This window comes from Phycodurus eques, chromosome 6 (assembly GCF_024500275.1).
Source record: "Phycodurus eques isolate BA_2022a chromosome 6, UOR_Pequ_1.1, whole genome shotgun sequence".
Taxonomy (NCBI): Eukaryota; Metazoa; Chordata; class Actinopteri; order Syngnathiformes; family Syngnathidae; genus Phycodurus; species Phycodurus eques.
In genome coordinates this window covers 15,577,784-15,602,726 of record NC_084530.1, presented here as the reverse complement: position 1 = coordinate 15,602,726, position 24,943 = coordinate 15,577,784, and the positions used below count along the sequence as shown (strand labels likewise).

General features: G+C 41.8%; 2 protein-coding genes across 4 annotated transcripts in view; one reads left to right on the top strand and one right to left on the bottom strand.

The window, feature by feature from the left end:
- Positions 1–8,032: 8,032 nt before the first annotated feature.
- On the bottom strand, positions 8,033–12,242 carry LOC133404129 (neuronal pentraxin-1-like). The gene is given in 6 exon segments (XM_061679762.1): positions 8,033–8,421; positions 9,071–9,145; positions 9,147–9,251; positions 9,484–9,725; positions 10,786–10,993; positions 11,763–12,242. Coding segments are annotated over 6 exon segments (1,272 nt in total). The 5' UTR covers positions 12,183–12,242; the 3' UTR covers positions 8,033–8,199.
- A 12,206-nt stretch (positions 12,243–24,448) lies between these two features.
- rptor (regulatory associated protein of MTOR, complex 1) overlaps positions 24,449–24,943 on the top strand; it is a 152,831-nt gene continuing 152,336 nt past the window's right edge. For all 3 annotated transcript variants that reach the window (XM_061680157.1, XM_061680158.1, XM_061680156.1), the window contains exon 1: positions 24,449–24,877. The gene's annotated coding sequence lies outside the window, so the exon portion shown is untranslated. The remainder of the gene's footprint in view (positions 24,878–24,943) is intronic.

Genomic DNA, 24,943 nt, shown 5'->3' with positions numbered 1-24,943 from the left:
AATGCTTCCTGGAGGAGTCTGCTGATCAGTAAATGCCACAAGTTCCGCTCCCTGCTGTCTCACCACAAGGAGGCGAAGAGCCGCAGGATGAAGATCTCTCTATATTCTCACCCGTTTCTCTCCTATTCTTAGCATTTCAAGCATATGCAGGAAATTGGAATAGAAGAAATCCGACTCGTCATGCACTTTAAATTCTTTTGGCCAGCTATTGTAAATACACACAAGTTGGATGTTTTGTTTTGTAAAGGGAGTTAAAGGAAAGGAAGGATGTCATTTATTTGGTTGAATCAGTATTTCATTCCATTGGACATCCCTGTATAATGTATCCCTGTATCCCTGTATAATGCTGGAAATGCACACTCTTTCTGCAGACAGTCTCCTTAAGGTGTATTTATTGAGCACAGCATCTCTAAAACCGTCATTACATTGTTGCACTGTTTTACCAACCCAATGCGAACAGAAGCGGTATTTCTGTCCTGCCTCTACCACAGGGGACAGTTGATGAATTAATGAGATGTCAGCACATATGTCACGTCCTTATCCACTCAATCACCTCAGATAAACAACCTCTTTGGAGGAATAGATACAGCTTTGTATCTTGTGGGGTCTTTCACTCATAAAATATGTGGACAATAAAGGAATCGCTCTCATTTTGATATTGAGATTTATCTAATAATTGACTGATTCGGATTTGGTTGCATTATGTGTTGGGTCAAATGAACTCTGGTGGCTTGTAAGTGTTTAAAGTTGAACCTCCATAGTTGAACACAAACAGATTTGTAAACATTTCCTATCGAAGATCATGGAAATTGAATTAATTAAATATGAAATCTGAAGTAGCATTGTGATTTTATTCATGTGACCTTTCTTTAGCCAGGAAAACTTCATTGAGATTAAAAATCTCTTTTACAAGAGTGTCCTGGTCAGGACAGGCACAGGACAAGTTAAAACATTCAGACAAACAACCTCATAATACACAAATCGGCAGTTTTCCTGAGCATCATCCAAACTCTCTAAACCCAAATTATTTGACGCATCGACAGCCTGATGTGTTGGCATCCAAGCGGCTAGTCCTAGTCCTGTTAGTCCTTTAAAATACATGTGGTTGACGTGTCTGTCTCACAGTTGACAGGGGCGGTGGCATTGTTATCCAGGCCAAAGCCCTTTCCAAGACATTAATAGCTACAAAGTTCTCTCTAGTTTTCACTGACTTTATCTGTCCACCCTGTAAGCTTACTTTTGGTTCAGTCATTATGTAACTGGTGCAAGCAAAATTTTGCTCTGATGATAACCATCTGTTCCCTAAACATGCAACATCTCAAATGAACTATATAATTTCTAAATAGGAAGTTTAATAGACGATCATAATCTAAACTGGCAAGATGGTGTCTTAATTTTAGACTATAAAACATCTTCACATAATCTGTATCGCCAACATATATATAGACCCTTTCCAAAAGATTTGAATATTATGGAAAAGTTTATTTATTTTCATAATTACATTCAAAAAGTTACATTTTCAAAGATTATAGATTCAGAGCCCACAATTAAAAACAATTTATTTATTTATTTTTACATAGTTTGGGTTTGCAGCTCATAAAACACACAAAATCAGGAATTCAAAAAATGAGAATACTGTGAAGAAATCCTCCCACATTTTGCAGGCCATAAATGTTTCAAACTGAGTGTCACAAACTAATCATCGACTAACCTCTAAGCACCGGCACGTTTCCCCAGGTGTCATTAAATTGCTTCAGTTCGGTTCAATTGTCTCAGTTGGGTTCAATATGGGGAAGACTGTAGACTTGACAACTGGCCAGAAGACCATCATTGATACCCTCCATAGGATGGGTAAGCAACAACGGTTCATAGCTAAGGAGGCTGGCTGTTCACAGAGTGCTGTGTCCAAGCATATCAATGGAAAGTCGAGTGGCAGGACAAAATGCAGCGGCAGAAGATGCACCAGCAAAAGAGATGACCGTGGGCTTCAGCGGATTATCAAACAGAGGAGATTCAAGAATCTAGCAGAGATCCAGAAAGAGTCGAATGAGGCGGGAGTCACAGCTTCAAAAACCACCACATTCAGATGCATCCGGGAGATGGGCTACAACTGTCGGGTTCCTCGGGTCAAGTCACTTCTGAGCCTGAGCCGACGTAGGAAGCGTCTCAACTGGGCCAAGGAAAAGAAGGACTGGACTGTTGGCCAGTGGTCCGAGGTCCTCTTTTCCGATAAAAGTAAAGTCTGCCTTTCATTCGGGAATCAAGGTCCAAGGGTTTGGAGGAAGATGGGTGACGAAGCGAACCCAAGCTGCTTGAGGTCCAGTGTGAAATATCCACAGTCAGTCACGATTTGGGGTGCAATATCCAGTGCAGGTGTTGGTAAACTCTGCTTTCTTAAATCCAAGGTCACCGCATCAGTCTACCAGAATGTTTTGGAGGACTTTATGATTCCTTCTGCTGAGGATTTGTATGGAGATGCAGATTTTATCTTCCAGCAGGACTTGGCTCCTGCCCATACCACCAGAAGCACCAAAACCTGGTTTGATACCCATGCCGTCACAGTGCTTGACTGGCCAGCCAACTTAGGTGGAATTCTTTCCCATTCTTGTAGATGTACAACTTCAGTTGCTCAATAGTCCAGGGTCTTCGTTGTTGTATGTTTCGCTTCAGAATGCACCACACATTTTTAATAGTAGACAAGTCTGGAATGCTGGCAAGCCAGTCTCGTACTCTTCTACTACGAAGCCACGCTTTTGTAACATGTGCAGAATGTGACTTTGTATAGTCTTGCTGAAATAAGCAGGGACATCTCTGAAAAAAGATGTTGCTTGGAAGGCAGCATATTTTGCTCCAAAACCTGTATATACCTTTCAGCATTCTGCCTTCACAGATGTGCAAGTTAGCCATGCCATGGGCACTCACACACTCCTATACCGTCACGGATGCTGGCTTTTGATTTTTCCGCCGATAACACTCCTTTTCCTCTTTGGCCTGGAGGCCACAACGTCCATGATTTCCAAAAACAATTTGAACTGTGGACTTGTCAGACCACAGCACACTTTTCCACATTGTGTCAGTCCATCTCAGATGAGCTTGAGCCCAGAGAAGTCGGCGCCTTTTCTTGGTGTTGTTGATATATGGCTTTCGCTTTGCGTGGTGGAGTTTTAACTTGCATTTGTGGATGCAGTAGAAATGTGTCTTTTAGTGTTTTGATTGGAATTACAGTATAATACCAGTATTTGTCCACTTTTAAACCCATTCTTCTCCAGTTTTTATTTAAAAACGGCCACAAGACTCTTTCTGCTAACCCCATTCAAGGGTCCTCAAAGCAAATCAGCCTCTTCCACCATTCTCTGTCCTCTGCATCTTCTGCTCTAACTCCAACTATTTGCATGTCTTCCCTCACCCCATCCAAAACTCTTCTTTTTTGTCTTCCTCTTTGCCTCGAAGCTGGAGGCTCCATTTCCAGAATCTTTCTACCGATATATTTAGTGTCCCACCTCTGTACAGATCCAAACCATCTCAATCTGGCCTCTCTTGCTTTGTCTCCAAACCTTCCAGTCTGTGTTGTCCCTCTGATGAGCTCATTCCTGATCCCATCCATCGACGTGACTGCCAAAGAGAATCTCAGCAACTTGAAATTTACACTCCCGTCTCTGTGTCCTGTCTTCTGGTCATTGCTAACCACACAATATGGCTGCTCTCGCTGCCATCCTGTAAATTTTCCTTTCACTTTAACTGGTGCTCTTCTGTCACAGATCACCCCTGACACTTTCCTCCACCCCCTCCATCCTACCTGTACGCTGTTCTTCACCTCTCTTCCACATTCCCCATTGCTCTGAAGAGTTGATCCCAAGTACTTGAACGCCTGCACCTTCTCTATCTGTTCCTTGTAACCTTATCGCTCCACTGGCCTCCCTTTCATTCACCCACGTGCTGTCTTGCAACAACTGACCTTCAGTCGTCGCCTCTCCACTGCCTACCTCCATCTTTCTAGGTTATCTTCCATTTTGCTCCCTCCTCTCGCAACAGATCACAATGTCATAGTCCACGGAGACTCCTGATGACTCCTGCCTGACCTCATCTGTCAATCTGACCTTCATCATAACGACAAGAAGGGATTCATAGATGATTTTTGATGCAGTTCCACCTCAACCAAGAAGTCTTCTGTCACTCCAGCAGCACACCTCACCACTGTCACAGTGGTGAACTGTCACAGTTCTCACACATCTCCTGGATAAGTCCAACATCCTTCTCTGCCACTGCGGATTTCCTCATAGAACCACAACTCTTCCCTTGGCATTTCTTTTGATAAATCCACAAAGACACAATGCAGCTGCTTCTGACCTTCCCTATACTTCTCCATCAGCATTCTTAGGGCAAATACCTGTATGTTATCTGGGGTGCTGTTTCTAGGCATGAAACCAAACTGTTTCCTCACTAATCCACACTTCTTGTCACAACCTGGCCTCCACTACCCTTTCCCACGTTTTCATTGTATGGCTCATCAAATTCCTCTGTAGTTGCTATAACTCTGCACATTATTCTTAAAAATTGGCACCAGCACACCCTTTCTCCTCTCCTCAGGCATCTTGTCATTCTTTGAGATCCATTTGAACAATCTTGTCATCCATTGCCTTCTCCCGAGGCACTTCCTTGCCTCCACCGATATCTCATCAGGACAAACAGCCTTTCTACTCTTCATTCTGTACAGAGCTTTCCTCACTACATCCTTTCTAATCTGTTTTACCTCCCATTTAACAGTTTCTACCGCCTCTGTCCTCCTGTCTCTTTATTTTTCTCATAGATCAACTCGTCAAAGTACCCATTCCATCTCCTCAGTTTCCTCACTCATCAGTACAATTCCATCTCTGTCTTTAATCACCCTAACCTGCTGTAAAGCCCTCCCAGTTCGATCCCTCTGCCTGGCCATTCTGTACCTCTCCTTTTGCCCTTCCTTTGTGTCAAACCTCTCGTACAAGTCATCATACTCTTTCTGTTTGGCCTTTGCCACCTCCTTCCTCTCCTCCTGTGTCCTCTCTGTGATCTTCAGTTCTCTCATTATCTTATCTCTTCTCCGCCAATCTATTTTCTGTACATTTTCCAGAATATCATCGTTCCGTGACCAACTCCCTTTAGCTTCTTCTGTCTCCCCGGAAGGATACACCATGCACCTTCTTCTTGCCTGTCTCCCAAACCATGGTTGCTGTGTCAATCCAATCATCTGCCAGTTCCTTAAAAGACAACCCAGTTGTTTTCTGGACTAGGAAACAGTCCTAACAACATTCCACTGTTCTTAACTTCCACAGTTTGATCCTCCAATCTACCTTCACTCTCTTTCCTTTTCTAATCTCCGTTGTAATTTTAAGTCACCCCCTAAGGTTTCAGCACTGTCAATGTGCCTGATTACACTACACTTGAAAGCAACAACAATTACCAAGTGTCTGACTAAAACGAAATGACCATTGAGGAGTTTACAACTGCTCTGTCTTCTCTTGAAATTTTTCAAAGTGTATGTAAAGCCAAGCATGGTAATTGTGTGTGTCTTAGAAGTGTGCTCGTTCACATGGCTGACTTTTATTCAACTGGCATGGTCTTCATTCCCATCCATTACCTCATTCATATTTGCCCTGTGATATTGTGGTTTATCAGCCCATTGTGGAGTCTGCCTTTTGTGCTAACTCAGCTGGGATAGGCTCTCCAACCCCCACAACCATAAACAAGATAAAAGGTAGATCCAGTAAACTGGGTTGAGAGGTGGGGATTAATTTATTTTGTAATTAAAATGCAGTTAAAGTTTGTTACTTTCCATGAGGCAAATTAACCTGACTATTTCTCACAGAACAGGCAAACACATTGTTTTCCAACCTCAAAGTTGTTCTCCCTACTGGAATAAAACATAGCTGCGGTGGGACATATGAGCACTTTGTACAAACGCCTTGTCATTCTGTTCACTGCTATTCAACTGAGGCTCTTTTCCGCAGTGCATCATGGGGGATTACTGCAAAGTGATGCGTTCCTCTCTATCTCAGATAATGAAAATCCACTTCAAGGACAGGATTAAGACCAGAAATCAGCCTGCAGTCGTTCCAGAAAGGTTTGTGTATTTTCTTTACCCACATAATGTATATCATTGTGCGGACTGATGTTTAATAGGGCTTGCTCACATCAGGCCATTCGAACTGTCTGATATTCCCTCACCCTTTTCCGTCCCCGCTGGCCTACTTCATTATACAACACTGAATTATGTTTTTATTTCTATTATGTGAGGTGGAATTTACCATTAATCCCTGGCCAGAGGAGAGATCATGATGGGTCATGAGCCGGTCATGGATCTTTTTTAAAGTTCTGAATTATTTCTATTGTGCATGGTGGTATCAATCATGAATAACTTGCAAGAAACAATCACAAGACAGTATGTATAACAAGTCTAAATTGCAGGCCCGTGCATGTGCCCATTCAAAATCGAGCATATTTGTAGTGGTAGTATTTCTTTATATTGTACAATGTGGCATTTATCGCTCAGAAATAGCAAGGCAACATTGCGTTACAGTAATTGTATGACAAGTCGACCTGCGTACCGAACTTGAGCGCACATCTGTCCATGGCACGGCACAGTTTGCCTAGTGTAAGTACCGGTTTGTAAGGATAGACAAAATTTTCTGCTGCTTTACCTTAAATCAACCACCATCTTGGACTGCTACATAAGGAACGCCAATGGTGACCAATGACAAACTTTTGGGTTTGTGGTTACTCGAGATGAAGCAGATGAGGTGCGGCAATACCTCTTGAAGGCATCAGAGTTGAAACTAAATATTGGTCAATGTTAAGGTACAATAAAACAATACAATTACATTTTATACAAAATTGCACTATTATCTCAGTAGAGTACGATCTCTTTAGGCCATTGGCCAATGCAGTTGTACTCTTGTTATTCTTTTGCAGTAATACAACTGTGTTCTCTATATATTGCACTTGGTCTTGCTCTTTTTATTATTACTGTTTTGCCCTGTAGTTTAGTGCCTCCATTTATCTCTAAACATCTGTCTACATTTTGATGGCGGTATGGCACTCCCATTTTGAAAGAGCTGATGGAAATACACGTTCCAAGATGTATGCCCACCTCATTAAACATTTTGAAGAGAAAGCTTGGGTAGAGAGACAACTATGTTGTCTGTCAAAGTGGTGCTGTCATCAAACTTCAGACGCACATTGTTCCATTGTAGATTGGGTAACTACACATTAGAGAAAGTACCAGAAATACACTGTTACATTAAGTATCACAATTTTATTACAAAAATTAAATTATTCATCTCTCAGGTTTGCCATGCTTGGAGCATATAACAATGCAGTAAAAAACCCACACCCAAAGATAATAAAGCAGATTTCAACAATGCTTTCATAGCACTCTGTCATTCATGCTGTTACTATACAGATACTGTAACATTCCCAATACAGAGCAGTACAAACACCTGCAAAAACAATCGGAAACAATAAATTTAACCCAGCTCAATAAAGGGAAAACTGAAATTGATAAACACTGAAATTGCAAATTAAACATTGTGTGCGCTGAACATTTGTAACAGCCCAAGGCACCCAGGCTTTGTAACAATGTTGGCAAGTCGGCGACATTCTTACAGAAAAACTTGAAGCGAACGACATATACAAACTGACTTGTACCACAGTCTGACTTTGCATTCTTCATCCATGCCTTCCTCTCCTTCCGTTCTCTTTGTCAGTCACAGTGCAAGTTCCGGAGGGGCCAAGCGGCGTAAAGAAGTAATATGAGGAGGAAAATTCACGCTCAAAATCTCTTCACAGCGTCAACCACTGACAGGAATTGACAATGGTTCCTCTGAGAAACAGGTGGGAACGGTTATATAATTCCTTGCTCGGACGGTGACTTATCCAGATACGGAGCGTACGTTGCCAGCTGCTTGTCCCGGACGAAAGAAGCCAAAACAAAAATCTAAGTTGTGCTTTCAACTGAAGGTTTCCCAGAATGATAACCCCCCCACCCAACCCTCCAGGATGAAAATTGTTGTTCGGCACAAGAATACTTAGAAATGGCAGAAATCCCAGATTGAAGCTTACAACTAAACTCAAGATCAAATGGCCTCTAACAAACATCAAATGAAGACGAGAACAACATAAACTCTGAAATACACAGAGGCCTTTTCTCCATGGCTTCACCTCAGTTCAGTTAGCTGAACGACAAGGCTCGAAGGCCCACTTGGTTGCTCCTCCAAATATTTCAATGTTGCTCTCCATCCAAGAGAACACATTGCCAGCCTGTGCTTTACTGTTGCAGGTTGCCAAGTTGTAGATTTCGGTGATGGACAGTTTCCTATTCCACATGTTTAGGTTTGCTAACTCACCAACAAAGGCTTGTGTGGCATCAAAGCCTCCTCCTAGTGTATCCTGGAGAAGGAGACAAATAAAAACAGTTGTTAAACCAAAATGTGTGAAGATATTGCAAGAGTCAAGTCATATTTTTTGTTTTGTTTTAAGTTGTGGGTTTTGAAAACAAAAGAGAAAAAGATACAGTTATCACAACAGAGGAAACTAGCACGTGCCTCTGTCCTGGCTGCTCGGTATGTTATACTGTAAATCTAAGGTGACACTATGTCAACATCAGTAACATAAAAGGATGGAAACAACAGTGCAAAGTCAGCTGTTTTCGGAAGAGTCAGAGTTTAATGTCAAGATACACGCCGGCTAAGCACAAGCAATAATCCCACCTCTGCACATTTGCCACTGCATCCACCACGTATCATCAGTTAACTGGGACTTCATAGTTTTTTGTGTCCTAAATTTTCATTTTTTTCCTCCTTAACATATTTATACACTCACATGATACAGTAGTTACACACCATGTGCCATCCGAAGTTGAGTAATTGTATTTAATTTGTGTTGTATGTGTCATACTTTATTTAATGGTAATAATGTTTTGTATGGTTGTATGACAGTGTAGATTGTAAAATGTTTGGAGGTTCTACTGTACCCTAGTTTCAAACTGAAAATTAGATTTCTCTGCTGCTAATTTTGGCAATGTGTTTTTTTAATCTACCTGCTCCTGTCCCAGGACGAGCACCCCTTCTGGTTTGACTGGGTGATACGGTGCCAGATTTTCACCGCTGTCCCCTCATCACACCATCCTGGAAGGCCTCCCACATCCCATCTCGGGTGGTCCACGTGATGCAAAGGTGATGCCATTTGCCGTCGTTGATCAGGAACGGCAGCTTTGCGACCTGCAGCAGACACATTTCGATTTAAACCACAGCATTTGCAACTTGAAAGGACTTCCTACACACGTCCCTCCCAATCCAACTGAATCACATCCACTCTTATCTTTCCCACCTTGCTACCATTTTTTTTTTCTCCCTCACTTCCTGATTTGGCTCAGGGAAGTTACAGATTGTTCATTTAAAGAAGTATTTTAACTTTCTGCCTATAGTGTTGGACTTTCAGTATAATATGTACCTTGTCATTAATGAGAATCTCCATTGGGTTGTTTCCCCATTCAATCAGCACCAGTTCGTTGGCCTGACCCGGGACAGCGTACGAAAAGGGTGTCCCCACCCCTGGTGAGGCATTGGACTTGATCCACAGACACACGGTGAAGGAGTACATCTCAGGCAGACTCCTCTTGGCTTTGGCGTACATGTAGTTGGTTCTCAGGGGGAACGTCAACTGGAACTTGTCGGTGGGTCTGTTTTCTTTGCCTGCACATGAGATTAATGTCAGTCTGTCTGCAAAGGTTTGCGTCTTATCTGCACGCTATGGGTATTCTTTTGTATCTAGTAGGTTTATTTAGAAATGAGGATAGAGATGCATGAATCAACAGACGTGTTTATGCGCATGAGCCAACAATGAAGATGTCAATGGAATTCACATGAAGACAACTCAAGAGTGACAAATGAAAGACATGATTTTCTGTCCTCCTGTTTGTATTATCCAATAAGACTGCGTTTGACTATCACTTGTTTGACGAGATATCAAGCTTTTCCTTGATGACCAGTGACGTGGCCATACGTCCATCCATTTTCTAAACCGCTTTTCCCGCCGAGGGCCACGGGTGATCTCGAGCCTATCCCATCTGACTTTAGACGAGAGGCGGGTTGCACCCTGGACTGGTCGCCGGCCAAAGTAGACGCCTCATTTAGCGGCCTTATTTACGTGTTTTGGGAATGTGGGAGGAAGCCAGAGGAGGCTACCAGGAGAAATGTCCACACTGGAAGGCTGATGTGGTCATAAGTGATGTGTGAATACCAGCATACACACTCACACACACACACGCACACACACACACACGCACACACACACACACACACACACACACGAGTTGGAGGGATGAAAAAGCCTCATAAATGCTCCAACTCGCCCATGAGAAAAGCACTTCTCCTAGGCATTAGCTCTCCGCAGCAGAAATATAGCCTACTTATGGCTTTTTTTTTTTTTTTTTTTTAATTAATGTATTTATTTATTTATTTATTTTTGCAAGTCACACTGACAGCGAAACGCCAGAAGGCGAAAGGCCAAACAAGTCTTAAGATATGCAAAGCAATGCAGCTCTCTTTGCTCCTCTCAGTGTGCGCGCGAGGCGATGGCTGCCGCAGCAGCAAGTGGAAAACAACAACAACAACAACAACATTTGAGTCGATGGGAGTTCATGAACTCATCGTATCGGGCTTCGAGAGGATGGCGTGCCCTTGAGCAATCAATCAACTTTAATGACACTCCTCTTATAAAACATCCACTGTTAGCATTGCGCTGTCAACCCACCTTTCTCCAGGTCGGTGATGCGGTGGTGCAGAGAAGTGAGCGTGGACTCCACTCGGTTCCGTTGCTCGCTGCCATTCCTGGAGCCACTTTTGGCTTCTTCTAACGTGTTGACCCGAGACAGAACCTGCTTCTCCATGTCATCGATCTTGTTTTGAAGCAGATCCTTCAGACTGTTCGCCTGCACGGTGTTATTCCCTCTGCTGTATTGCTGTAGCGTGCGGGGGGAGAAAAGGGAGGTGTTTCAAAAAATAAAAATAAGGACTCCTTTTCTGATGGAAATCTTTATTTGTAAATTAGGTGCGTACGCTTTACTGTATCTGCGGATGTTTAGCTCTATGTCACATTATTGAGAATAACGAATCACGCTTTCCCGTATGCGCATTCGCCGGCTACTTTATTATGTAGTTTGCAAAGGCATCGTGCGGCACTGAATCATACTGAAAGCGACCCAACAAACTCAAATGTTACACTGTCGTTCTGATGCATTGCACTGCACGCCACTCCAAACGCGATAACGTGCGTTCGTAGGAATAAACCTACTGTCAAATTCATCTCATATGCCATGCATGCAATATGTTAATCGTCTGTTTGGTTTTTTTCCCCCCTTGCTTAGATTAGATACAAATTTCCTTCAACGCTGCTCTTTTGTTTTTACTCTGTTGGTTGTTTCGATCGTATTAATACTAGTGTAGATGTGTGGAGATTGCTGCAGTGACTAATTTCCCACACGGGATGAATCAAGTAGGCTATCAGTCAATCAATCAATCCTTCTATCTATGTATGTATGTATGCACCTCTCTCTGTGATTCCCAAACTCAACTAAGCATGCTTATTTTCCGTGATACAGCTCTTGTATTGCATCATTTTAATGATGCGACTATACCGTCTATACTCACTTAAAGACACACTTGAAGGTTGTTTGTCGAACAGCGCGAGAGCCCAAAGAGTGGAGCAGAGGTGTAGTGGAACTTGCCTACCTCGAGGTTCTCCAGTCTCTGTTTGAGAGTCTGTAAAGTGTGTCCCAGCTGGGCCAGGGTCTCTGCGGTGCCTCGTGAGATGTCCCCCATCGTGTTCTTGACGCCCGGCCGCCTCCCGCCGGGTCCCGCCGCGGCCGGGAGGCTCTGACTCTCGCACCGACTCAACTTGGACGTTAGTTCCCTGATTGTCTCCTTCTGGTTCATGATGGTCTCCTTTTGCTGCAGCACGGTCTCTCGCAGCTGCATGACGGTGGTCTTCAGGTCCTCCGCCGGCCCGCTGTTCTGCATGGTGGCCGCGCACAAGTCCGTATCCTTGGGCACCGACGTGCAAATAAAATGCGTCTGTCCCGAGTCTTGCGCGGAGCTCTCCGAGGTGGCCAGGCAACAAAGGAGAACAAGTTTCCACGGGAGTCGCTCCATGGTTCCACTCGTGTCGCTCTCGCGAAGTGACAATGGAGCTGCTGAGGCGTTCAGCACCGCGGAGCTGTTCACCGAAGCTTGCAGCCGCAGCGAGCCGTGCGCCTTTATATAGCGCGCTTGACGCAGCCCCCCATTCACACCGCGGCCCATTCTTTAAGCTCGTGCACGCTGCGAGGAACAGGCGCCCACGCGCTTCATACCAGTGCCAAGCGCCGGCTGTAAAGCTCACGGTCGCTCCCGTTCAAGTGATCCCATTTCCCAATCATTCAATATTGTATACATGCATTATCGTTTCACTTGTAATTCGAAATTCTAGGTGACGGGGCAAATAGAAACAGTCACTTTTAAGTCTTTCCTGTCACTACGGTACATAACGACGATTGCGGCCACCTTAAATGAGCCTGAAGGAGCACTCCGCCAACCGCCTTCCTTTTCCCAAAACACAAACCGTATAGATTGCTGTATGGTATTTTAATAATGTGCTTGGTAATGGACTGAAAGCAGCGGATGGATGCACTTTCCTTGCATTTTCCATTCAATGAGTATCTATATACTGTAAAAATGACAGGGAAGGGTTGTGTTTAAAATAATAATAATAATATTATTATTTTTTAAAAAGATCCTTTAATAGCCCGTTATGTCACACTTGCCATTAATATACAAGCCACCCAACAAGATCTCTCTGGCTATAACATCAAAACAAATCACAAAAGTCACAAAATCAATTTGAACTGACTGTCCTTTTTTTTTTTTTTTTTTTTTTTTTTTTTTTTTAAACAAAAAGGGACATTAGAGAACAACATACTACTTGTAATTTAAAAAATATATACACATTTGACAACAGTACAGAGACCAGAGATGGATGGATGAAAGCCTGTTTAGTGTCCGCTAGTACAAAAGAACAAATGTTACAAGTCAAAGGACCAGAAGGAAATGTGAAATGTGTTCCTTGTGTTACAGTGCGTTCTCCTGCCAAATGAGCACAACTAATCAGAGACACATCAATTCTCTGTCCCACTTGCCTCACAGTGCTGTGTAAAACTGTGGTCACAAACTAAATTGTGGAGACAAACGTTCAGGTGAAACATTTGTAATTCAGTTACATTGCAAGAGGTTTTTCAGACTTTAGGCATGACGACTCCGCGGCCATTGACTCAAGGTGGGAGGAAAATTGACCCATAAGTCCACTTTAATTAGTTTAATAATTGATCCTGTGTGTTGTAATCAGCAAGATGCTGAGCTTGAGCCATGCGGTGGCATATGAAACAAATGGTGGATGGGGGCTTAATTGCTCCAGGACAGGCATGTACGACATTCTCCTTATCTCAGCAGGATGCGTGTCATTAGATCTCATAAGCTTGCCACAGATCAACAAGGGCCACTTTGTTGCATTTAGCTGCCCAACACAAGCTTATTTGCCAGCAAGGAGCAAAGTCTGCAGTTTTTCAATCATCATGTCAGTGTGGTTTACCGTCACGGATGTGTAGTTTGCCATGTGAGCCACAATATCTCTCACCTTATAATGTGTCGCAGCCCAGCGCCATATGGGCTGTCATATTTTCCTTGCCATGTGTCAGCTGTAACACTGAAACACTTTTCAGACAGCATATGCCGAAGGACGGTGCTACCTTATTGCCGTAATCATCTTGGGTGCTCATAGCGGGAAGCAGACTGGTGCTGATATGTTCCTCAAGTCCACACGCATGATCAGTTCTATACTTTTACTGGCATGCATACTGAGTTGGACACCAGAGGTAGGATGGAAAAGGACTCCAATCTGTAATGATCAGTCTCTCAGGCCTGCTGAATAATGCAACGCTTTATAATAGAAGCCACCGTCTAACAGCAAAGACAGATACAAGCCATTTCACACACTGGCTGAAAACAGCAAGCGTATTTATCCGGCATTTGCGCTCGTAGTGGAGAAAAGATGTGGAAGGGTTGATGGAAAAAAAAAAAAAAAAAAACACTGACAGGGCAGCAAACGCAAGAAAAGGGAGCAAGGTTATCACATTTTGAAAGACACTCACTGGCAATAACATTGTAGAATAATTTCTCTTTAATGAAGCTAAATAATGTGACTAAAATATGTCTGTATACAACTGCAAACTGCCACCAATAATTCATTTTTGAAATGATTAAAGTAAAATGTTATTCAGTAGAAATCAGGCCTCGAACAAGGTTGATCTGTAATAAAAGTGGGAAAACGGCATTACTGAGCGGTTTTTGTATAACATGTATGGCCATGCTTTTGTCAAAATACACCAAAGATCAAGAATGATAGACCTATTTATACAGCATATTTTCTTTTTGTCATGGGAATATTGGCTCATTTTAAAAGTCGGATCTATCTCATGCGATACGTCAGCCCTCATCCCGCCCCGCATACCGCTGGGCCAATCAATGGCGAGTCCGATCGTCGGACGATGACCAGTGGGCTACATCTAACACTTTCCGGCAAGCGGAGTGTCAATTACTCATGTTTTTCGTCATTTGCGACAAGGCTCATCCCCCACAAATAGCAGGGAATTGCTGTGTAGCTCTGGTAACCTTATGTGAAGCCATCAGCACACACAGACTTAAAGTGATCATCCACAGGGATTCCATTGCCTCGTCACTTCTAGAGGAAATGTCATCATGATTTCATCACCAAGCCACCAAAATACACGTAACTGAATGTAGCAGTTTGGCGCACAACATCGCTAATGCTAACCCTGCAGCTCTGCTTGCCTTTAGATTTTGACACGATTACTGTTTTGGCGGCTGCTTCAAATGAGTTCTTTCGCTCTGGAACTTATACCCAACCTAGCTGCCAAGTCATTGGCTGAGAAACTCGCCGTGGGTGTGGTTATTATGTAAATTACCCCCACTGTTCGGTAATAGTGGGGCAGAAGTGCAGAACAGCAAACTCATGGACATTTTCAGAAGGAGTTATCGGTTATTTAATTTCATACGTGATGGGAGGGCAGACACGCCAGAGACCCAACTATTTGTATACAAAAATTAAAAAGCACATTTTACATAATGTGTCCCATTTAAATAGAGTGCCATTATAATGTTACATAATTATTAAGAAATAAAGTGAGAATAGTGTCATATTTTAAACAGTTAAAAAGAGTCTTGTTAGGTATTTCACTATTATGTACTGTATGTCAAGGGCTGAATTTTCACTGCTTTACAAAATCAGATAAAAAAAAAATATTACAGTTTTGTTTGTTTTGGCACAGACGTCACACCAAGTAACCAAGGTGAGGCAGCTACACTGACGTCAGCCAACCAACAAACAGCAATAGAAAGAGATGAAAAGAGAATCGAGAGAGCACGTGTCCAGCTGAGAGCTTACTCATCATTGAAAACTCGAATGATGTTGAGGTCAAAGCTATTTATACCTTACATGCTGCACTTCCACACACAAAAACGTAGTCTCAAATGCAGACGCTTCAATTATGAAAATGCAAAGCATATACAATTTTAACAGTAGTTGCATGTGTACAACTAATAGTTGACATGTAGTGAATTATTTGGAACGTGGAACACTGTTTTGTTACAGTGCAGCTACACAATGATCTCTACTAATAAAAAGGCAAAGTGACATAAACAAATACTCTTGGCATTGCGTGTTGCGCTAGTTGCTAAGAAAACGTTATCATAATTCTCCAAAGGAAGCCCATTAACACTTCCCCACGACAGCGCTCTTCATCAAGCCACTCGCGTTGGACTCCCTCCAGAAACAACATTTTCATCATTTGGTCTTGTCTACACAAAGTCTGTGGCTAAAATGTTTGCAAGAAGGAAGTAGGAATATGGTTTTTACTACCAGACTGACTGAAATGGCAAATCTATTTCCGCTTCACTGAAACATTTCCTAAAGAAGGGGATGTTTTATGTATTTCATTTTATTTTGTTCTGCATTGCGGTTTGGAGAAAAGGTTAAAGTCGTATTTGATGTCATTTTCACAGTGTTGTAGATTTTACAAAGCATCCACTAAAAATAAAAGAATATGCAGCTCTTAACATTTTTCCGGTTTATAGAGAAGAATAGACATGTTTTTATTACACAATGTATAATAAGCCACATGAAATACAATTATCTTGCCAATAGCAGTTACAGTGCTTTGGACATGCTATATTGTTCTTTCTTTTATCAACAGTTCGCAGAATTTAAGACGCGCGCTTCATCACTTTTTGAACAACGCACTTCAAACTTTATGAAAATTGTTTTGGGAATGTCCTTTCTGCTCTGGTATGACTGTGACCCACTGTACAAAAAAAAATAGCTACAGTTTTTCTGAAAACAAATGTTAGATATTCACTGTCCCATGTGTCTAATACAAAAGGACAACACAAGCATTTCAAGTAATGTTTTGACGTATGAAGAGATTAAAATCTTGTTCACCTCAAACTTTATTTTTTTTCAAATGAGAAATTCACATATCTAAAATAGGATTTCAAACACTCAAGCTTTTTCAGTTTTTGACCCCTGAATTCCAAAGACTGACATCCTAGACAGTTTACAGATTAAATAAAATTAGTTTAGGTAAATTCATTGTTCTATACCGCTTATTATAACTACTTTTGACTTTTATTTGAGTCATATTATTCAAAAGTAACAGCACATGACGGAAGTACAATTTTTGGCTACTTAATCCACTTCTGCTGGGTTCTGCTCCAAGTCACCTGTGACCCTAATGAAGACAAACAGCATAAAAAAATGGTTGGATGGATGAAATCTTAGTTGATGTCCACAGTATTCTTTTTACCCTTTTGTTTCATTCGTCGTCCGAATGAAACAAATATATATAATATATTTGTTTTTTTTATGAATATATTCCATAAAAACTCCAGTCAAATTATAGCTTTTGGGGCATGCATGCTTATTTCAGACCTTGAGCAAAACAAAGTGAACCATTGTAATGTAAATTTCAAAAGAACCACTTAAATCTGTGTGAGTCACGACTTTTATTAATACACAAGGCTACTGAAGCATGCTCACAAAACAAGCATTCCCAGTCGAAGTGGTCTGCAATGGCCCACCCTCTGACCCCTCTACTTGAAACCACCACCATCTGTTATTGTGATCAGCAGATGATGTGCTTGCAGTGTGTGCATTTTCAGTCAATGGATGAGTGGTGCTTGTGTGCGTGCGTGCGTGCGTGCGTGTGTTTGGGTCAAAGTGTCCCTCTGAACCTCTTGGTGTGACAAGGACAGTGTTCTAATAAACCTTGCTCCCACTTGACCTTATGTCAAATACATAACTCCCCTTAACACATGTTGTCCTCCTTCTTCCTCTTTCATGTACTGGATGTACATTTTTATTTTTGAATCTGGTCTAGATAGTCAAACCAAAAAATGCCAATATTTTTAAAATGCTTTTCAACTGCTGCCAACATGTTTGTATTGTGTCTCTTGTAAGTCATCTATCAATGAGACACATGCACATGGAAGATGCACAACAAAGACACAGAACTTCATTAAGATGATTGGGTGTGGTGTGAACTTATTAGTGAAGGTTACATTGCAGGATGTATGGCATTTACTATGTATGTAAGTGGTTATTGATTGTCTTGTCTTTACAGAGGCATTTTACACTATCTATATACACTGCTAGTGTAAAATACCTATCTTATCTATTGTCTATTATTATTCTAGTAGTTGTGTACATACTGTATATCTATAGTATTTCTACAGTACATCAATTGTATATCTACATTTCTTTAACTGCAAAATGCTCCAATATGATCAGTGGCTGTAGTTTATGTTTACCTTTTGGTGCCCAACAGATGTTATGTATCTTATACCATACAATGTTGCATTTAGTTGAGAGACACAACTTCAAATGAGCGGAAACATCCATCCATCCTCGGCAGTAACATCATTAATAAACCAGTGAGTCTGTTCAATTATATTCTGTATGGATTTTCTTCTCTCGCCCCATCCTTCTGATAAAAGTTGCCCTTGGTTTCTGTGGGGGGAAAAAATCTGATCCCAGACCTTGGGATTCTTTTTTTTTTTAGACGTTTCCTGGCAAATAAATCAAACTAGCTATATTCTGGCTTTCCAGTTCATGTGAGTATTACCAGAGGTTTGTACCTCTGTTTTTACTTTCATGAGCACGTCTGTTGATTGTAGATTTTGAAAATGATACCCAATTCTCTATGCTCTTCTTGATTTCTGTTGGTTATGAAGGATTCCCCCTACCAAGGATAGCTTTTAACCATAATCCACTTTAACTGCTGACTGGATTTACTTTTTGAAGGCAAAAGTAATTGAGTATTTCTCAATCATCAAGTCAGTGGCCTGATATCAGCCCAATAGAGGACCTCCCTTAGGGTCATACAGTAATTCTCCTGTGCGCAGGTCGGAAAAGGCGCACAACTGCGTACTTTTGTGGCTGCACGCATTCTCCCATCCACTCAAATCCGTCATTTTCACACCCTCATGCCAGGTACACACTCTAGATGGAGCAAACCTGATATGTGGGGATTCCCTGTCAAATCTGGCCCTGCGTGCATACTGTGCGCATTCTCCCGTGGACTTAAGGAAGGTTGCAGGGCACCGCTGATCTATACAATGGCAGGCACACCCCCTTTTTTATTAATGGACCTTCAAACATGCGTTCAGTCATAAGCACAGTATCCTGATTAAATTACTTTTATTGGATTTGTTTCATACGGAATAAAATAAACACATCATATTTACAATGTGCTATATTTACCAAATGAATTTCTATGAGATTCACAAGTCTCAGGAAAACGCTATATTCCATGATTTGCAGCGATCCTGAGACTTCACTGAGTCACGCCTCTTTGGTGGTTGCACACAAATTTTCAGGTTACGCACATTGGGTATGTCAGAACTCTGGACGTGAGAATACACTATAGCTAAAATGTTCGTAAGCCAGGCGCGTAAAAAGGACTTAAGCACATACAATACATAATACAAATATGAAGGCAGGGCATAAAGTAAAATCCCTGATTTTTGCATAATGTAAAATCCCTGATTTTTGTACTCAGGATGCTATCTTGTTATATGTTAGCATTCCAACTGTTCACATTTTAGCAACAGTCATTCAAAATTGGAAAATTGTAATTACTTGACAATTATGTCAGGTCCCAAATTTTTGAACCTCTATAAAAATCAAGGTACTCGCCATACACTGGCTGTAATTACTGAAGGGTAAAAGTCATATTTTTATAAGGGGTCTTGAATTATAGCTGAAAGTCTACACTTCATTGATAATGATGTGTAGTATTGTGTTATTTCAAGTCAATTTCGGGGGTGTACAAAGGCAAAATCCAATAAACTCTGTTACTATTCAAATACTTCGGGACATAAATGTATAAAGCGCCTAGACTGCAGAGTTCTGTAATAATTATCAGCGGTTTCCTTTCAATAAATGAACAGAACATTTCAGTTCAACTGCTCAACGATATGCTTACCCAAGGCCATAGAGGTTGCAGGTTTTCTGTTTTATTATCCTGTATCTGACAGTATTTCTGATATATTTATAGCATACAGGTTGGACAATCAGACAAAGTGTAAACCTCCTCAGATTCCAGGCTCATCTTTAGGCATAGTAAAGCTTCAGAAAGCCTTTTACCTTCAGTATCCCCAACTCGAACATGTACTTATTGGTATTCTCTCAAGTTTCTAGTGTACTGTATCTCTGGTTGTGGGCAGCTAAAAGAATAATATGATCACAAGTAAGATACAATTTAAAACATGTTGTTGTGCCGATTTTGCTTTGGGGCTTTGTGGACATATTCAGTCAACCTTGAGTGTGAATTGTGAAAGATAAGCTCTCAACTGAAACAGTCTGTGCTCAGGGCACATTGGCTTGTCATTATGCAACATAAAATACAACACATTAATCACTGCAGACGTGTTTATTAATGCATTGTAAAGATGACTTGGAAGCCACAACAGTCAACAGGGACAGTACACATGAACAGCACAATATGAGTAAACAGAGGTGTACAGGGGGATGATGATGGTATGGTCTACTGTACTGTCTTGTACCCAAAAAGGTCAAAGATAACCTCTTTTCGAGACATGAGCGTACTACAACAGCGTGTGTGTGTGTGTGTGTGTCTGTGTGTGTATGTTAGTGTGCCTGCGTGCATGTGCACGTGTGTGTGTGTGGAATCACACATGAGCAACGCATAATGGCATGTTTCCAGCTCTTGAATCACTTGCTGTTCATGTAACTATCTTTTTTTTCCTCGCTGCGTGGCAATCAATTCTTGGAAAAAAGTTTCCTCCTTCTGTCTCACCCTTGTTTCCAGTTGTTCATGTCACCTTGATCCCTAGGGGAGAAGGAGATCTGAAGAAAAAGAACACTCATCTTCTCTCGCTTGTCCTGCCTTTGTTGCAGATGAGCCGAGCCAGGGTTTCAACCTCTTTCACACCTCAAATTGGATCGGTTCCACCCTGCCGTGGGCACTAGTGATGTGACGCAAGAGGCACAAACTCACCTATATGGACCAATGAGTTTCTTCCAGATCAGATTGCTGAACTGCTTTTTGTAAGGCAGGTCGAGGGGTCGTAGTGACGATTGCAAGGCTCGTAAATGCAGTGAGAAGGATGTTATCGTGGTCTATCCATTGGATGTATCAGTTTCATGTTTTCTGATGAGCTGACAGCGCCAAGAAACCTGTTGTGATCGCTCCACAGCTTACTCCTTTATTAATCAGGCCCAAGACAGCATGACTTGGGCCTGATTAAAGTTATCAAGCCCCACAAGCAAATATCATTGTTGACTACGAACAAACTGGTAAACATGTTGCTTGCCCGTTCCAATTACATGGCTCTAGGAAATGTCATGACATACTGCCTGAGTGAGTTCTTCTGAACTCGGGACAGGTGGGACAGGATATTCACTCTGTGACGTGTGCACATTTAAAGAACAAACCTTTGGCTCCTGTTGTTTGAGAAATGAGTGTGAAACTTGACAACAAAGGGTGTTGAGGACGTCTCATGTGCAAACTTGCTTTGTTCACTTGATTCAGGTGGCGACAACTTGCACACAGCAATCAGTCTTTTGTTGAAAGAAAAACGTAAAATCAAATTACCCATTGAAGGAGCTGATTAATTACATCTCAGAGCAATTGAGGCAAAATGAAGTGCAATGCTGTTGATTCATGCGCAACTATTTTGTGGCCTCAAGAAAAACAACAAGACTGAGTGTGGAGCGGAAACACTGTCCAAAAATCAACCAAACAAAAACCAATACAAACAAATGATTTTCACTTGAGGAGGATGTAGTTTCAAAATAATTATATTAGTAATATATGGGACAATATATACAATGCACATTATATAAAACTATAAACAGTAGGTATAGGTGCTTTTTATGGTCGTTTTTGTTTTGCTTGTGTTTTTTTCTTTTCATTGCTGATACTGATATAATAATTTGTTTTAATTATTGTATTAACGTATATAGGAATACGGATGTTATTAGTATTGCTTACTTGTAATGATTATTATTATATTACTATAGTACTATATTGATGCGGGCACATGGCTGACTGAAACCATGTCCTGTGGTCTGATGAGACCAAGATAAAAACTATTTGGCACAAGTGTGTGTGGCACCAACCAGGTGAGGAGTACAAAGACAAGTGTGTCTTACTTACAGTCAATCGCGGTGATGAGAGTGTCATGGTCTGGGGCTGCATGAGTGCTGCGGAAACTGGAAAGCTACAGTTCATTGAGGGAACCATGAATGCCAACGTGTACTGTGACATATAGATGTAGAGCATGATTCCCTCCTTGAGCAAAATGGGCTGCATGGCTGTATTCCAACATGGTAACGACCCCACAACACACCTCCGAGACAATCACTGCCTTGCAGAAAAGCTGAGGGTAAAGGTAAATGAGGGTAAATGCACTGACCAGATTGAAAGAAAAAGAACAAATAGAAGTTCCAGCAGGATTTTAATTATTTTTTGTTGTTGCTAACACTGACTGCTATATCCAGCAGTTCATAACATCTGCCACCTTGTCTGAGGCCCCAGTTTGAGTTGAAGAAGAACAGCCCCAAAGCATGATGCCTCCATCACCATGCTTCACTGATGTTCTTTTGGTGAACAGTGTTGTGTCTGCGCCCAACTACCATTTGGAATTATGACCCCAAAGTCCAACCATAACAAAGATAAGTGAACGTTTATTAGTCCCACAATAGGGAAATTTGCATCGTTTCAGCAACAATAGAGGATACAGGAAATACAAAATAGCATACAAGGAGGACAGAAAATGTACTGATTTTATGTGCTCAAGCTCATTAATATAACATGCATACACTGTACATACGTAGTACAGAGGGAAGAGAGACTCATGCAGTTATTTTCTTATTATGAGGCCATAAATATCGGGATTGAATTTCCAGAAGACAGAGAAGTGAGAGAAGACATTGGTGCAAAAAGAAGCAGAAAGCAGCACGAAAACCTCCTCCGAGTAAAAAACACAAATTATTGTCCGTGCATTAACTATCCAATGTTCAGGTTGTATACACTGGCAGCTGCTGGCAGGAATGAGCGGCGGAATTGCTCTATAACACGGCCGCACTGTAAAAGTCTGTAACTCACTAAAGGAGCTGTGCAGTGCTGTCATAGTGTCCTGGAGGAGGTGGGCAGGTGTTGCCCAGCATGGATGACAACATAGTCACCATCCTCAACACATGAACAACACAAAAAGTGCGTTTGGAAATGCACTCAGAGCACGCTCTGCTACACTCCTGACCGTTCGGAATGATTGGATTGTGCTGTTTGGTTATTCAGAGCGCCACACTCAGGGAGTGCCTGAGCGTACTCTGATCACTCTGAAAGAGGGAGACAGAGCGGCAGGGGGACGGGGGATTTGAAGAACCTCATTCACCATTCATGGATAGACTGTAACTCATGTTGGTATCGTTATAATAATAATAATAATAATAATAATAATGATAGCAGCATCGTGGAGAACTGGTTAGCACATCTGCCTCACAGTTCTGAGGATTCAAATCGGTTTCAAATTTGGCCTTGCCTTTGTGGAGTTTGGATGTTCTCCCCGTGCCTGTGTGGGTTTTCTCCCACAGTCAAAAAACATGCTTGGAAGCTTGATTGAAGGCTATAAATTGTCCGTAGGTGTGAATTTGAGTATGAATGGTTGTATGTCTATGTGCCCTGCGATTGGCTGGCGACTAGTTTAGGGTGTACCCTGTTTCTCGTCCAGAGTCAGCTGGGATAGGCTCCAGCAGCTCCACCTTAGTGAGGATAAGCGGTGTGGAAAATGAATGACTGAATGAATGATAATAATAATAATACAGGTACATCTCAATAAATTAGAATCGTGTCAAAAGCCTCATTTATCAGTGCAGTTCAAAAAGTGAAACTCATTATAGAGATGCACTACAAACACTCAGAGTGAAATATTTCATGATTGTTTGAATGTATATATAATTTGGATGGTTATAGCTTACAGCAAACGAAAACCCATCTATAGAAAGTACAATATTATGTAACAAACACTGAAAATTATTTTTAATGTAGAAAATAGGCAGGAATTTGGCCTCTGAAAAGTTTTTTCTTTTTATACCAAGTGTTTAATGAACCCTTTGTATGAGTACGGAAATGAAATAACTTTTTTTTTTCTTTTTTTTTTTTACCAAATATTTGTATTTTATATTGGGATGTATCTATAATAATTATAATAATAATCATTGGACTGTCTAACTAGCTTTAGGATGTGAATGTTTCACCATAAATTGTATCGGTGGATACATGCCCATTTTTAACTCCATACTGACGGCTACGCTAAGCTTGGAAGGCCAAAGTCGTCAGCACATTCCGTGTGGGTTCGGCAAAAAAAAAAAAAAAAAAAGAACAAGGATGCCGGTACATTGTGGTGCATACGGTTGCATTAAATGCTGGACAATAACGACAAGGGAACTGCGAGTCCCTTTCACATGAAAACATATCGCCATACTTTTTTAAAATATTGTGTATTGTTAGCATACGCTTTGTCGTTGACAAAGTAGTAACCCTCATGAAATCGTGAATCATGAATCGAGCAAGTTATGACTTAATTTCAGTGGCCATGGATCGCCTTCTATGGGAACGTCGACCTTCCTAAAATGGCCGCCACGTAGGCACGTTGTGTAGCCTGGCGGCTACAGCGCAATGCGTTTCTACTGTCGATAGCTGTGTTTCGCTGCCTGTGGCTCAGGAACAACAGTGGTGACGTAAGATGACAGGTTCGCGCAAACAGTGCATTGTGGGTCGAACCCAAGATGGCTGCGCCCTTGCAGGAGTGCTGATGAAGTGGTTCTGTGGTGAATTTCTCAGGATTGTGTGTGATTTTCGTGAAACCCGGTGCACAAAACTGCCTGATAGCCACACGGCTTGTGGCAGTGGAGCATAGGAGTGGACTCGTTGTTAAGTGGGTGCGGTGGCTCGCGTGGCTGTGGCAGACTGTCCGTGTGGAGATGGGCCTCGTCTCCAGCCCCTTCCCATAGCGAAGAGCCGTGGGGAGAGGAGCCACAGATTCCCCTGCAAACACGCACCGGTTCAACTTGGATTTGACGGGTTTGACATACTGTACAGACTGTGGACGTTGTCCTACAATTTTCTCACCGGAATTGTTTGTGCTACGGTATCTGTCATCGTCCGGAGACGAAGAGCTTCCCCAGCCCGAGTAGATCGTCCCTCCACGCCGAGGTCTGCACACATCTGCACGTTTCGCGGTCAATTCTGCACATCGCTGTCATTTGGTTGTGCAAGCTA